This window comes from Leucoraja erinacea, chromosome 28, assembly GCF_028641065.1.
Source record: "Leucoraja erinacea ecotype New England chromosome 28, Leri_hhj_1, whole genome shotgun sequence".
Lineage (NCBI taxonomy): Eukaryota > Metazoa > Chordata > Chondrichthyes > Rajiformes > Rajidae > Leucoraja > Leucoraja erinaceus.
This window is the reverse complement of record NC_073404.1, coordinates 13717724-13734212: the sequence shown is the minus strand read 5'-3', so window position 1 is coordinate 13734212 and position 16489 is coordinate 13717724. Positions and strand designations below refer to the sequence as shown.

Here is a 16489-nt window from a genome sequence, read left to right as displayed (position 1 = left end):
GCACACATTACGAAGGGGTTTACATTGCTGATGGAAGCGGAATTATTAGGGAACAGTAGAAGTTGCCAAATCATGCCAGCTCATATGATAGATTAATCTTTTTGTAGTCAGCTGGATGTCTGATTCACAGAAACCATTCCCCATATTTATTAACATCTGAACTAAATTACTGTGAACTTCACACAAGGAGAGTTCCACTTTGCCCAATATAGAATGCAACACATCATATACACAGGGACAAACCACATTAGCACAAATCCACAGAGCTTCGGTATTTCTTGGCAATAGCTAATACAGATGCAGTAACTGCACAGTTTGTAGGAATTTCCCACAGAAGGTCTGTACCATTAGGTCTCATCAATGATCATCTGCATTCTGAGTCAATCTTTCCAGGTGGTTCAGATTATCCAATCTGCTCTGGAGAACTGACTAAGGTCCAATCTTTGTTTAAGAAAGAACTGCAGATGCTGGAAAAATCGAAGGTAGACAAAAAATGCTGGAGAAACTCAGCGGGTGAGGCGGCATCTATGGAGAGAAGGAATAGGCGACGTTTTGGGTCGACACCCTTCTTCAGTCTATCATAGAGCCAATCTTGAATTGTTGTACTGTCACCTTGAGCAAACTCAATCCAGAGAGAAAAACTGCAGTCAGGGACCTATTCAGCAGGGGCATATTGGCCACAGAGGATGGGAAGCTGGGACTCAGAGAGGATGTAAAGAATACTGTAGCATAGCAGGCACGGGTGACTTTATGCTCAAGTACATGTAAAAGCTGAATGGGTCATGCAAGCTTGAAGACAGAAGGAGTAGTTGTGGAAGCAGAGGTGAAGTTAAGGATGAACAGAGTGGCAGGGTAATGCAGCGGTGGAGTTGCTGCCTTACAGCGTCAAAGACCCAGGTTCAATCCTGACTACGGGTGCTTGCACTAGCACGACCTGCGTGGATTTTCTCTGGGGTCTCCGGTATTCTCACATACACCAAAGATGAACGGGTTAGTAGGTTAATTGGGTTGGTAAAATTGTAAATTGTCCCTAGTGTGTGTAGGATAGTGTCAGTGTGTGGGGATTGCTGGGCGGCGTGGACTTGGTGGGCTGAATGGCCTGTTTCTGGGCTGTATTTTTAAACCAAACTAAAATTAAACTAAACTAAGCTAAACAGGAACTTTAAGAATGGGAGAGAATCACGATGTATAGGTTGAGGCAGATGGTTTCAGTAATGAGGCAGGCAGAATGATGAGGATGGTTATGGTGAGAAAGAGTGAAGAAATACACTCCGGAACAGACAGAGACTTAGCTATGAGAATGTTTGAAAAAGACTCATAGCAAAACAGGCATCCCAAAGAGGAGACAAAGATGTGAGACTGTAGCTCATAGCCACAAGGTAGGTTTCTGTTTGTAACATATCAACGGGCTCCTCCACAAGAAAGCTCCCCAAGTAGAGAGTGATGGATGCCCCAGTAGCTAGGTTGCGGGCAACCAATAATTCCTAAGGGAGGTGTTGGCAGCTGACAGCAGCAGGGTAGAAATAAAGGAATGAAAAGAGCAAAAAACAATGCTGGAGAATTTCAGCAGGCCAGGCATCTTCTTTTGCGGGAATAGATAGATGATGTTTCAGGTTGCGACCCTTCTTCAGACTGGAGTAGAGGGGAGATAGCTGGTAGAGAAAGGTTTGGTGGTCAGGATTAGGGAGCATGAGCATTCCAAAGGCAAGACATATTCAACGCGGGCCCATCAATGAGGATCTGAAGGCTGTTCTGGCAACAAGGGCAGGAAAGCTCAGCTGGATAATTTAAGGAAATGCTGCCAGAAAGAAAAAAAGAAATGCAAGGAGGAAAAATGCGTTCCAAGGGAGAAGTAGGCCAGGAAGAGAGTGTAAAGCAAGGTTGATCGAATGGAAACTAGGACGTGGACAGCAGCCAATGGGTACTGTGGCCAGATGCAGGAAAACTTTTCCCAATGTTGGGGGAGTCAAGAACTAGGGGTCATAGTTTAAGAATAAGGAGTAGGCCATTTAGGACTGAGATGAGGAAAAACATTTTCACCCAGAGAGTTGTGAATATGTGGACTTCTCTGTCACAGAAGGCAGTGGAGGCCAATTCACTGGATGTTTTCAAGAGAGAGTTAGATTTAGCTCTTAGGGCTAAGGGAATCAAGGGATTTGGGGGAAAAGCCAGAACGGGGTCCTGAGTTTGGATGATCAGCCATGATCATATTGAATGGCAATGCTGGTTCGAAGGGCCGAATGGCCTACTCCTGCACCTATTTTCTATGTTCTTATAAAGGCAAATCTTTGGCAAACGGAGTTAGGAATAGCACAGAAGTCTGCTCATCACTTGATGTTTCCAGAAACCTACAGGACACCATCCGTTGGGGCTTACACCTTCAAACTTTAGTTCATCTTAGTTCTGATATTATGATAATCAAATAGTATTTCTTTGTCTGCTGAATAACCCGCAACCATTTCAGATTTAGGATTATTCCCAATTTTTTTTTAACTATCTCTTTCCATCCACCTCATATTTTGGCTTGATGCAGTGTTGTTATAATGGTCACTGGGACTGATAGAGACAGTTTCCCACATATGTGCCAGATATTTGGACCAAATTCCTAGTCTACCAGGTCAGGAAAAATAGGAACAGAGGAGACCACATTAAAAACACCCAGGATTTTGGCAGCAATATTAAGTTAGAATTAATGCCTTGAGTCTTAATTGGCAAATGAACCATGTTTACGTTCTCAGCACTAAAGAGATTAACTTGTTGCTTTAATCATAATCATCACTGATTACCAGGATACACCGATGCATCTTTTGAGTCTGTTGCATGGGGAATCCTGAATTGCCAAGTGACAGATACATGCTGTGTATCTGGCTGCTTGAGCAATTCATTCAAATAGTGACCATCTGCACAAAATTATCTAGCACATGGGGTCAAGCAAGTAATCCCACGTCAGAGAGATGTCAATTATTCCCATTTGGTTCTAACACAAGCGTTCAATACTTGTCTCTGAGGCCTGAGAGGGATGTCAAGGCCAGAATCCAAGCCTGGAGTCAATGAGGGCAGGAGGAGGAGGCAGCAGGAGGTCAGGAGCCTGGAATCTCCAAAGACCAGGATAACTGAAAGCTGAAATTCTGGAAGGCCGGAAAGGAAAGCTGGAATTCCCGAAGGACAGATGGGGAAGCTAGTATTCTTGAGACCAGAAGGAGCGAGTAGAATGGGATCCCATTGGTAGATGAGAAGAGGCAAGGCACTTGGGAAAAGATCCATAAGGGCCAATTAGTTATAAAGGTACTAGGGAATGATTGTATCGATCAGTTCCAATTGTGCTGTCTAGTTTTGCAGGAAACAGATGCATTTGTGTTCAGAGGTAATTGTGTATACTGGGCCGAGGAATGGGGGCTTCGGGTCAGCAGATGCATTGGAAAAGCGACAGGGATTCTCCTTGCACTGACAAAGTTGTGAGGAGATCTGATAAAAATCATGAAGGATCTTAGAAGGTGAAAGAAACAGAAATGCATTTCCAATAGTTATAGGGAATCACTGTGCTGCAACATTCTCCTCATAATCTGAATATCAGAGCTGACCATTGTGAAAATCCAACAAGGTACCAGCAACAACTTCAGAAATGCTGTGAAGGACATGTATTGAATGCATTCAACAAAGTATATTGAAGCTGTAGAGAAGGGTAAGCACCAGGAACTATCAGTCCAACGCTATCGACATGGACACTGAGGCTTCAGTGGAACAGCAGGCAAAGAAAGACTGCATTTACATAGCGCCATTTGAACTCTGGATCTAGTGTGGCGGGACTGCTGTATGAGGAAAGATTGGAAAGACTGGGCTTGTATTTACTGGAATTTAGAAGGATGAGAGGGTATCTTATAGAAAGGTATAAAATTATAAAAGGGCTGGACAAGCTAGATGCAGGAAAAATGTTCCCAATGTTGGGGGCGTCCAGAACCAGGGGCCACAGTCTAAGAATAAAGGGGAGGCCATTTAAAATTGAGATGAGAAACAAACTTTTTCACCCGGAGAGTTGTGAATTTGTGTAATTCTCTGCCACAGAAGGCAGTAGAGGCCAATTCACTGGTTGAATTTAAAAGAGAGTTAGATAGAGCTCTAGGGGCTAGCGGAATCAAGGGATATGGGGAGAAGGCAGATACGGAGTACTGATTGGGGATGATCAGCCATGATCACAATGAATGGTGGGGCAGGCTCAAAGGGCCAAATGGCCTCCTTCTGCACCTATTTTCTACGTTTCTATGTATTCATTGTTGCTGTGTAATATGAGCATGTGATTGAATGAATGAGCCCACGATTGAGTGAGCTCAAGTAATGGACTGCCTGATAGAACACAATCCAGGAGCAGGAAAGCTTTGGCCCTGGAAACAGCCCACCGCCGGGAGGTGCTGACTCAGACCTCCGTTTGAGAATAACATGAAGTGCAAATGGCAAACTCCATCAGCGCACCCCACTCAGGGTTCAATTTGGATCATATCCCAGCCCTGCCAGCATGTCATCTCCCTTAGCCCCGCACACCTTCTTCTGTTGAATTACAAACCTGCCCGGTTGCTTTTTGATAGTTTGACAAACTTCTCATTCACTGTGCTGGCAACATCCTGTTATAAAAATTAATTCCAAAGTGTGAAGTAGTTACACTTAGTTTGTGGTTTCCTTTGTCAATAATCACACACCCTTGTATTGAAGTCACATTCTAAATAAAGTAGTAATGCCTGCAAATTGTCCTACTGAGAAATGTATAACCGGGACTTGAAAGAATGGATTGCTGGATGACTGTAAGATTCCCTGCTGTCCAGGTAAAACAGGTGGTTGAGACAAAAAACAAAGTGTTCCACGTGATACTGCTCAACATACTGCGGCACTCTTTCCAAGACCTACAAGGCTCCACAGCTTGATGTTGAAGATATGTCCAAAATGAATCATGTAAAGGAAACATGGCAGTGAGCTTGTTTGTACGGTAATAGGATGAATGTTTCAGCACCAAACGAGTTAATGGAATTGAAGCAGGAATTAGTCCTGTCAAAAATAAGAAATCAGTTCTAGATGGTCCACAGGTTAACTAAATCAGTGATCGATTTTAATGATTTTAATATGAGCTGCTGGATCTGAGGCAGAGAGCTCGTTATAAAGATGCATGAAACTGATTTAAACAAATTAATCTTTGGAAGAAGCTGCCTGAAAACATGCTTTTTCTGAATGAATAAATCGAGTAAAAAACATCAGACCCTGTTGATATTAACTTTTTAAAACATTTATCTTACTTTTAAAAGGTTAAGCTGAGTTTGGAAAAATAACTTGAGTCTGTTCAGGAGCAAAGCCAAAGCCTCGAGGGCACACATGTGCATTTTCCCAAAAGGGTCTTTGGTTTGCCTATTTTATAACCAAGCCTGCATAGCACAAGAGTTTGAAGCATATGGCTAGACAGATGCTTCTGGCTTCAATTCAAGGCTGACAGAAATGAAAGAAAAAAAAGATGGAAAGTTTTCCCCCAGTGAAGAGCCTTGGGTACCTGGATCTTTTCCTGTCTGCGTTGCTGCTCGGCAAATTTTTTAGTCAGTGCTTGCTTTTTTGCCCTCAGCTCCTTTATATCATTTTCCCCTCCGCTGCCTTCAGGCTCAGTGTCCTGTCCCTCGTATTCTTCAATGATGACATCTTCTTCCTGTGCATAAATGGTTGGCAATAGAACTGAAGTGAGGAACAGTGAAAAATGAGAATGCTACTAACAAGATACAGCAAGGCGCTGCCATCTTCAATATTCAGCCCCATACATTAAACAAAAGTTCAGGAACACAGACTTGAGCTATGTCATATTCGTGCCTTAGTGATTAATAATGCCTTGATAAGGACAGAGGCTGCCAGAAATCTAGATAAACATGGATTACCAAGCCGGTCTGGTAGCTCTAGTGGACTCCAACCCAAGGTTTCCAAAGTTAGATTTTTATACTGACTGATATTCAAACGCGCCTGTCCCACTGGATAACTTCCATAAGCCCCGCATCATGCTGTCTAGCAGGGTTCAAGTACAGTCCTGTCCCAACACAGCCCACCTGTGCCTACAGAGGCAAAGCTTCATGATTGGGCCACTAACCAAAGATACAAATGGAAGACTAAGGAAGGAGGTAACCGCTGCTCCATTGTGACCCTACCACTAATTGGCACCAAAGGCTTGAAGAAGCGTTTCCAAGTATCTCACCTGATTCTGCACAGTCTATCTGGCCTGTGTGAAAAGCCAGCTCTTGGTCGTCACACCCTTCACTTCGTAAGTGGAAAAAAACAGTTTTGCTAATGCTTCACACAACTGCACAGCTGAAAGCGATTCACTCAGGAGAATTCAAAGCGCTGGTAGAGTCTGTGCTCTATGTTGGCCAGGAAGGCAGGCCTCTGGCTCCCATTGCACATCACAGCATGCAAGTTTGAGAACAGCAACTCATGGAATATTAATTGTACTTTTAGGTGTCAGTGGCTTGGCCAGTCGTGGACCACAAGTGTTACTGACAGCTGGGCTAGGAGACGGGGTTCAAAGATTACAGCAGGTCCATGAAGCTTCAATAATTTTGAGGTAATTTGGTTCAAAAGTCCATCCAATAAATAAAGGCACGCCATTCTAAGTGCCAGCCGGCCTTTGGACTGCTTGTAATTCCTGGGAATCCCTTGGACAGCACCAACTCCTTAAAAGGAGTGGACTATGATGTCATTAGGGGTTTATGGGGCAGGGGAAGGGTATAAACCATGAGGCTTTCATTAGAAAGTTGGGAACTATTGGGTTAGATAGTCAGGACATCTAACATCAGTGACCACTATGAGGGAGTCATTACCAGAAAGAATTTAAATTATTTGTCACTACTGATTAACTTGAGGGCTTACCGAACAGCAGACTTGCTGGTGTCTGCCCAAAGCCATGTTTATAATCTGTTAATATTGAAATCAGATGGTATAAAGCCTGGTTACCGATCCATTGACTGAGTTTACTCTTTCACATGAATTGGTGCTAGACAGTGCATACCATGCAAAGGAAATGCTGCTATCATGGCATGGGACAGAATGTGGAGGGTTTATGGTGGCGAGTGGACCAGGCTGGTGGAGAGTGCACTAAGCAGGCTACAATTGACTGGTATCCATTGGCTCCTGCAGGGAGTCCATGTCAGCAGACCATTGGCGAGGTCAAAGTAAGGCTCTGCTGTGACATCCTCCTTAGTTAAGAGCCTACAAGTGCTCACTGCCAAGGGGAGAAGGGTTAGACATTGCCTCTGGAATAAGCATTCAGCAAAACGAAGCACTTTCAAAAGAGAAATAAAAAATAAAAAAAAATTGGCAAGTTGAGGCAAATTATAGTCTCATCGAGACACAACGAACTGCAGATGTTGGAATCTTGGGTAGACAACAATTTGCTGGAGTAACTTAGCGGGTCAGGCATTACCTCAGGAGGACATGGATAGGTGACTTTTCAGGTCTGGATCCTTCTTTAGACTGATTGTTGTAGGGGGTGTGAGAGATGTTTCAGCTTTCTCTTCCCACTACTATCCATTCTGAAGAAGGGTCCCAACCTAAAGCATTGCATATCCATGTCCTCCAGAGATCCAGAGATGCTGCCTGACCCACTGAATTACTCAACCAATTTGTGTTCTATGGACATCATCCCTACGCAATAGGAGAAAATAGGTACATCAGGTGAATTTGTGTGGTCTGTTCCAAAGAGATGCGTTAAAAATATGGGGCGTGGTACCCCCACTACATGGATTAGACCCTTTGCAGAGGGCTAGGTGTTCCTGCTTTATAATAATAATAATAATAATAATAATAATCTTTATTGTCATTGTACAAGACAACGAAATTTTGTTGGAGCAGTACTCCAGCTGCACAGGAATATGAGTATAAAAATACGTTTAAAAAAGAACTATTAAAAATTAGACTATAAACATATAGGAGTATGGGCGGGTGTGTGTGAGAGAGAGGGGGTGAATCAGTGTGGGAGGGGGATAGAGTTCAGTAGTGTCACAGCTCTATGGTAGAAGCTGTGTTTTAGTCTTGTCGTGCGGGCGCTCAGTGTCCTGTATCGTCTTCCTGAGGGCAGGGGGGTGAAGACGCAGTGTCCAGGGTGTGTGCTGTCTCTAATGATGCCCATGACCCTCCGGATGCAGCGGGTCCAGTAGATGTCCTCCAGTCTGGGGAGCTGGGTGCCAGTGATCCTCTCAGCAGTCTTAATGACGCGTTGGAGAGCTTTCCTGTTCTCTGCGGTGCAGCCAGAGTACCATACTGTGATGCAGTATGTGAGAACTGACTCGATGGCTGACCTGTAGAAGCTCACCAGCAGCTGTTGTGGGAGACGTGCCCTCTTCAAGCACCTCAGGAAATGGCCTTTGAAGTCCTTTCTTGGCCGTCGCCGTGATGTTGACGGTCCAGGTCAGGTCGTGGCTGATGTTGACTCCGAGGTACCTGATGTTCTGCACAGCCTCCACTGTCTCGCCGTTAATGCTGATGGGCTGATGGACGAAGGTCTTCGGTCTCCTCCTGAAGTCCAGGATCATCTCCTTTGTTTTTGCTGTGTTGAGGATCAGGTTGTTCTCACGGCTCCAGCTCACCAGGTTCTCTACCTCTGTCCTGTATGCGGCCTCGTTGTTACTCGTGATCCTGCCTACCACAATGGTGTCATCTGCAAACTTTAATATGGTGTTGGCCTCGTGGGTGGGTTTGCAGTCGTGAGTGTAGAGGGAGAAGAGGAAGGGGCTCAACACACAGCCCTGTGGTGCACCGATGTTCAGGGTGATGCTGGAGGAGACCTGCCTCCCCATGCGCAGTCTGTGGTCGGCCGGTGAGAAAGTCTAGGACCCAGCTGCTCATAATCACAACACAACACCAAGAGTAAATGACTTTTTGCACACTAAATCTCCATATTGTTGGGATATCCTTGCACCACTTTCTGGCTGCACAGGGACATCAGTACCTCACGTGAGAATGATGTTTGAAACCTTATGCCCCATGGATCTACGAGCCATTAGCCAAGGAATAGCTGTGGCAGACTCCAGATAGCACTGCACCTTTGTGCCAACTGCAAACTGTGGCATCTTAGCTAAGTTGTTTTTTTTTCTTTAAATTGTAAAATCCTCAGGATTTGAATCAGATGTTGAGAATTTGCTGGCACGCTAGTAAATGAAGGAATGCTCCCTTGGTAATGTGTACATTCCAGTCTCTTATTTGCCAACTGGTCATCAAACTGCAGGATCTGGCACCTTCTCATTTTATCTTTGAGATGCTGATTCTTGCTGAGGCAATTTTAAAGGAACTTGATATGTTCCTTTCAAGGCCCCTCCATGTCTTGACATCGTGAGGGACCTTAAAAGCTGGCTTCTCTTCCAATGACGTGGATAGTGAGAACAACCTACTATTCTATGGACTGCTCCAACAGGATAGGAGGAAAGTGTAATTTCTCAAGAATGCCAAACAGCTGATCATTCAATAGCACAGAGAGCTTTCTCCATGCGGACTGTGTAGGGGTAGGGACTGAGGATGGGTTGGGGAGCTGTGCAGAGGGAAGACACAAATCCAGAACCACAGAGGTTTGAAACATGCATCTTATTTGCAAACACATTAAAATTGTTCACCATTTCAGACTAGTGTGTTTTTTTTGTTGCAGTTCAGCAGTTACAAATGTCACTGGAATCCACATGGTAAACAAAGGAAAGAGGACAAAAAAGAATGTTGTTGCTGAGGTCAAAATGGAGGTTTCAGGATGAAGGTTGACAGATGTAGTTGGGTAAGTGGAGCCAATGACTAAGCTGATGACCCCCCCCCCCCCCCCTTCTACATTTCCTCAAATGACCACATTCAATATTTGACAATTTTTCAATCTTGGTATATCCACAAGTGGAGTTAGTGGTGAGGTGATAGTGGAGGTGGAGGTGATGGGTTGGTGACAAGCAATTTAATAAGATAATTGGTGATTAAAATTAAACAACATTGCAGTTGATCAACCAAGGATGTCATCAAAAGGAGAGACCCAGAATCAGTGGGAATTTGGTTACGTATTCAGTCATGGTTATAGCAAGAAACAGATGTTTCAAACTATCATTGTCCGATCAACGTGAGGGATACATGTGCATTCACGAAAAACAGACTGATTCAAAGTGAAACGAGCATTTAGTGAACAAAGAGCTGGAGACAATGCAGCTTTAAGGGAGTATATGAAAAAGCAGGAACACCAGCAAAATCCCTAATCATATCAGGATGTGGGCTGCTGTTCAATTTTCCACACAAACCAATGAGTTTGTCTCTTCCTGTATCAGTGCTCCAAGCAAGGCCCCCTGTGAAATCAGTGCCACAGCTATAAACTTTATCCTACTCCTGAACCTTGACCTTGCCGAGGTTAGCTCCATTAAATCATCCATTAAAAAGTGAAATAGAAAACAGCATGTGGATCTCGTAGCAGCAGTGGAATTTCAGGAAATGGAATAAAAAAAACCCCTCTGGTGTGCAGTACCTGATCCTCCAGTTGTTTTCCCTGCTGGCTTCCATCTTCCTTTCCCAGGCTGTCTGGGATGGGTGCCATTGACACATATTTTCCACCCTTGAATGCCAACAGAGGTTCTTCTTGGCCGCACAGAGCTTCCAGGAAGTACTTTAGCACTGTGACCCTCTTGCAGTCAGCCGCTATTACCTAGTGTTTTGGGGAGGAAACCAGAACGTTAGCAGGGGAAAAAAAAAACAAATTGTTGGTCAAATGCCAAAAAGCTCATGAGAAACGTGTCAAACGGCATTGAGGCTACCAGGAGGACAGCTGAGGCTGGGCTGAGGAAAGGATCAGAAGCCACAGGGATTGTCACAAGCGGAACCAAAAACACATAGCCGAGAACTCACTACGTGCCACCAACATCACGAGAGGAACAGTAAAAAGAACTAGCAGGGCGTACGAAAGATGGTTTAAGTCATAAAAAGGAAACTAAAAGCATTTCCACAATAGCATCAACTTCCTCCTTTCCTTAATTTTAACTACCCATTATCATATTGCTAGTCAGCCACTTGACATTAGAATGACCTCTGACCACAAAACCAAAGTCCCAGGCATGACCTTAAGCTGGGGGCACAGACATGAAGTCATCTGAGAGTGTAGTTTCAGGTCGGCAGGGTGCTGACATAGATTCACACACTTCTATATAAAGATTACTGCACACAGCATCAATTCTGAAAAACAAAAGTGATTATTTCCAATGATTGCTTAGCAATCCAGGGGACACCCCCACCTCCCCACAAAAGTACAAAATGAAACACTTTTGCATTGAATGGATACGAAAGGTTTTGAACACATGAATCGCTCACACCGCTAGGGCATTGCACTGGCAACAATTGCAGGGAAGGGCGCTCAGTAGTTGAGTTAAAACTCACTGAAAGGGGTAATTTTGGGCAGCAAAATATAACACTGACCTGCAAATTTCTAAACAACACATGCTAACATGATAAATTATAAGATTTGGGTTAGGAATAGAAATTCAGATTCCAATCAACATATGGGTGAAAATGTTCTTCCACAGATCGCATCTAAATGTCTACCCCACACCCTGAACTTATCCTCAAATTTTAGACATCGTTTGGAAAGGTTTCCGACTACCACAATATCTATCTATGTCCCTTATAGACAATAGACAACAGGTGCAGGAGTAGGCCATTCGGCCCTTCGAGCCAGCACCGCCATTCAATGTGATCATGGCTGATCATCCCTAATCAGTACCCCGTTCCTGCCTTCTCCCCATATCCACTGACTCTGCTATTTTTAAGAGCCCTATCTAGCTCTCTCTTGAAAACATCCAGAGAACCTGCCTCCACCGCAGAGGCAGAGAATTCCACAGACTCACCACTCTCTGTAAGGAAAAAGTGTTTCCTCGTCTCCGTTCTAAATGGCTTACTCCTTATTCTTAAACTGTGGCCCCTGGTTCTGGACTCCCCCAACATCGGGAACATGTTTCCTGCCTGTATCGTGTCCAAGCCCTTAGCAATCTTATATGTTTCAATGAGATAACCTCTCATCCTTCTAAACTCCAGAGTGTACAAGCCCAGCTGCTCCATTCTCTCAGCATATGACAGCCCCGCCACCCCGGGAATTAACCTTGTAAACCTACGCTGCACTCCCTCAATAGCAAGAATGTCCTTCCACAAATTAGGGGACCAAAACTGCACACAATACAGGTACTCCAGGTCTCACTAGGGCTCTGTACAACTGCAGAAGGACTTATTTGCTCCTATATTCGATTCCTCTTGTTATAAAGGCCAACATGCCATTTGCTTTCTTCACTGCCTGCTGTACCTGCATGCTTACTTTCATAGACTGATGTACAAGGACCCCCAGATTCCATTGTACTTCCCCTCTTTCCAACTTGATGCCATTTAGATAGTAATCTGCCTTCCTGTTTTGCTACCAAAGTGGATAACCTCGCATTTATCCGCATTAAACTTCATCTGCCATGCATCTGCCCACTCCCCCAACCTGTCCAAGACACCCTGCAGTCTTATAGCATCCTCCTCACAGTTCACACTGCCACCCAGCTTTGTGTCATCTGCAAATTCGCTAATGTTACCTTGAATCCCTTCATCCAAATCATTGATGTATATTGTAAATAGCTGTGGTCCCAGCACCGAGCCTTGCGGTACCCCACTAGTCATTGCCATTCTGAAAGGGACCCGTTAATCCCTACTCTTTGTTTCCTGTCTGCCAACCACTTCTCTATCAATGTCAGCACTCTACCCCAATACCATGTGCCCTAATTTTGCCCACTAATCTCCTATGTGGGACCTTATCAAATACTTTTTGAAAGTCCAGACACACTACATCCACTGGCTCTCCCTTGTCCATTTTCCTAGTTACATCTTCAAAAAATTCCAGAAGATTAGTCAAGCATGATTTCCCCTTCGTAAATCCATGTTGACTCAGACCGATCCTGTGACTGCTATTCAAATGTTCGTCTATCTCATCTTTTATAAATGACTCCAGCATCTTTCCCACCACCGATGTCAGGCTAACTGGTCTATAATTCAGTTTTCTCTCTCCCGCCTTTCTTAAAAAGTGGGATAACATTAGTTACCCTCCAATATACAGGAACTGATCCTGAGTCTATAGAACATTGGAAAATCATCACCAATGCATCCACGATTTCCAAAGCCACTTCCTTAAGTACCCTGGGATGCAGACGATCAGGCCATGGGGATTTATCAGCCTTCAGTCCCATCAGCCTATCCAACACCATTTCCTGCCTAATGTGGATTTCCTTCAGTTCCTCTGTCACCCCAGATCCTCTGGCCACTACAATATCAGGAAGATTGTTTGTGTCCTCCTTAGTGAAGACAGATCCAGATACAATTATAATATTGTACTTGGGCCTTGACAAGGCACCGCGTGGTAGGCTTGCCTGGGAGGTTAGATCATTACACAGATCCAGGATGAGCTGGTCAAGTGGATACAAAATTGGCAGGTGTGGTAGTAGACAAAGGTAGCAGGGGAGGGTTGCGCTTCCAATTGGAGGCCTGTGACCAGTGGACTGCCGCATGAATCTGTGCTGGGTCATTGCTGTTTATTATTTATATTACTGATTTGGATGACAATGCGGTTAACGTGGTTAGTAAAGTTGCAGATGATACTGAAATTGGTGGAATACTGGACAGTGAGGCAGGCTATCTAAGTTTAGAAGATGATCTGAGTCAAGTTGGACCACCAGGGGCGCCGGGGATATGGCCGCCCTGCTGGCAGTCTGTTCGTTTTTTTTTTCATTTTGTTATTTTTTAGTGTGTTAAAAGTTTGTTTTTATGTTCTTCAGTTTGTTTTATGTGGGGGGAGGTTAAGGGAATTTTTTTTTCAAGTTCTTACCTTCCAGGAGGTGTGATCAATTTTCGGATCACATTCTCCGGGCTCTGCGGCCTACCATCAATGGAGCTGGAAGCCTCCTCGGACTATCCTGAGCCCCACAGCGGGGCGCGGACTTAACACGGAGCTGATCCCTTGCCTGGGATCGCTCCCACCGCGACTACTGTGGAATCAACACCAAGGGCTCGCAGTCTCGGGTGAGGCTAGTCGGGAAGCTCCAACGTCGCGGAAGGATCGACCAGCACCGACGCGAGGTTCGATCGCCTGGCGCAGGGGAGCTGTCACCCCCCCCCCCCCCCACCCCCGATGCGGGAGCTGACCGCCTCGACGCAGAGGGCCCGACCATCGCTGGCTACGGGAGTCAAGATCATCCCGTCAACGGAGGGCTCGAGGCCACTGGCCGAGGAAGAACAAAAGGAAGGACAAAGTTTATTTCGCCTACCATCACAGTGAGGAATGTGTAGGAGTCACTGTGGTGGATATTCATGTTAAAATGTGTTTTTGAGTGATCTGTTGCTTTTAATTGTATGACTGACCTGGCCAATATCATTTCTCATATGTTGCAAAACATACTTGGCGAATAAAGTGTGATTCTGATTCTGAAGTAGGGAAATTGGTCAAGGAATAGCAAATGAAATGAAATTTAGGCTTGTGTGATATATTTTGGTAAGTCAAACCAGGCAGGACTTACACAGTAAACGGTAATACCATGGAGAATGCTGAAGAGCAGCGAGACTGAGGGGTACAGGTACACGGTACATGGTGGTGAAGGGCGCATTTGGCACTGTTGCCTTTATCAGTAGATATTGAGTACAGAAATTGGGACATCATGTTACAGCTGTGCAAGACATTGGTGAGACCATACTTGGAATATTGTGTGCAGTTCTGGTCTCTCTGCCAAAGGAAGGATGTCATTAAGCTGGAAACGGTGCACAAAAAGTTCACCAGGATGTTACCAGGACTCAAGGGCTTGAGTTTTAAGGAGAAGCTGGAGAGACAAATGTTTTTTTTCCCCTGGAGTGTAGGAAGTTTTGAGATGACCTTATAGAGGTGTAAGAAATCACCAGAGGCATGGTAAGGTGACTGGTCACAAGTTTTTTTTCAGTAGAGAACTCGAGAATTAGAGGGAATAGGTTTAAGGTGAGAGGTGAAAGATTTAAAAGAGTCCTGAGGAGCACCTTTTCAAACAGAGAATGGTGGGCCTGTGAAACAAGCTGCCAGTGTAAGCAAAAGAGGCAGGTACAATAAGAACATTTAAAATACATTAGACAGGTATATGGACATGGAAGGTCTGGAGGGATATGGGCCAAATGCAGGCAAATGGGACCAGCTCATTTCTAAAACCAGGTGGGCATGCACGGGTTGGGCCAGTTTCCGTGCTGTATGACTCTGAGTCAATCCCGCCCCTTGCTCTTTCTCCATAGCATTTTGAGTTTTTCCATTTCAAGTATTTATCCAATTACCTTGAGTTATTACTTCCTGGACTTCTGGCTCCTTTGCAACCAGCGCATACCACATCACAATTACTTGTGGAATGAATGTCTCTCTCCCCATCACCCATCTGGCACTTCTGCCAACTATCTCAACAAGTGCAGGTGAGGGCAAATGCAAATGCATGACAGCAGCAAATGAGAGACGTAGCAGAATGCAACAGACGGCAACAATGTGCCGGTAAAAACAAACGAGTCAGAAAGACATGGAGAATAAGACGTGAACTGTTGTTCATCACTGTGTAAAAAATTCCCCTACAGTTTGCTCTCAAACTGCTCTACGCAGTTCTGCCTCTGTGCTTCAAGTAATGCTGCACCAAAGCATCGATTTGGCTTTATTCTCTCTTTAGCGCTACCTATTACAGGTCCTATCAAAATAATGACCCAAAGCAAAGGAAGATGCAGAGCTATGAAGAGAATGACAGTGGAATTAGTGAACAGTGGAACTGTTGTTGCAAACGGCTGCCACAGATAAGAGTCATAGAGTGATACAGTGCGGAAACAGGCCCTTCGGCCCAACTTGCCCACACCGGCCAACATGTCTCAGCTACACTAGTCCCACCTGCCTGCGCTTGGTTCATATCCCTCCAAACCTGTTCTATCCATGTACCCACCATCGTCTAACTGTTTCTTAAACGATGAGATAGTCCCAGCCTCAACTATCTCCTCTGGCAGTTTGTTCCATACACCCATCCCCCTTTGTGTGAAAAAATTAACCCTCGGATTCCTATTAAATCTTTTCCCCTTCACTTTGAACCTATGCCCTCTGGTCCTCGATTCCCCTACTCTGGGCAAGAGACTGTACATCTACCCGATCTATTCCTCTCATGATTTTGTACATCTCTATAAGATCACCCCTCATCCTCCTGCGCTCCAAGGAATAGAGACCCAGCCTATTCAACCTTTCCCTATAGCTCACATCCTTCTAGTCCTGGCAATACCCTTGTAAATCTTTTCTGAACCCTTTCAAGCTTGACAATATCTTTCCTATAGCATGGTGCCCAGAACTGAACACAATATTCTAGATGCCGTCTCACCAACGTCTTATACAACTGCAACATGACCTCCCAACTTCTATACTCAACACCCTGACTGATGAAGGCCATAGTGCCAAAAGGCTTTTTGACCACCTTATCTA

The 16489-nt window shown here is 44.7% G+C and overlaps 1 protein-coding gene across 1 annotated transcript in view; it reads right to left on the bottom strand.

The window, feature by feature from the left end:
• The window catches only part of smg6 (SMG6 nonsense mediated mRNA decay factor), a 299932-nt gene that overhangs the window by 58813 nt on the left and 224630 nt on the right, over nt 1-16489 (bottom strand). The window contains exons 14-15 of the mRNA XM_055657778.1: nt 10493-10669; nt 5528-5677 (exon numbers count right to left, since the gene is read on the bottom strand). Of these exons, the coding sequence (XP_055513753.1) occupies nt 5528-5677; nt 10493-10669 (327 nt within the window). The remainder of the gene's footprint in view (nt 1-5527; nt 5678-10492; nt 10670-16489) is intronic.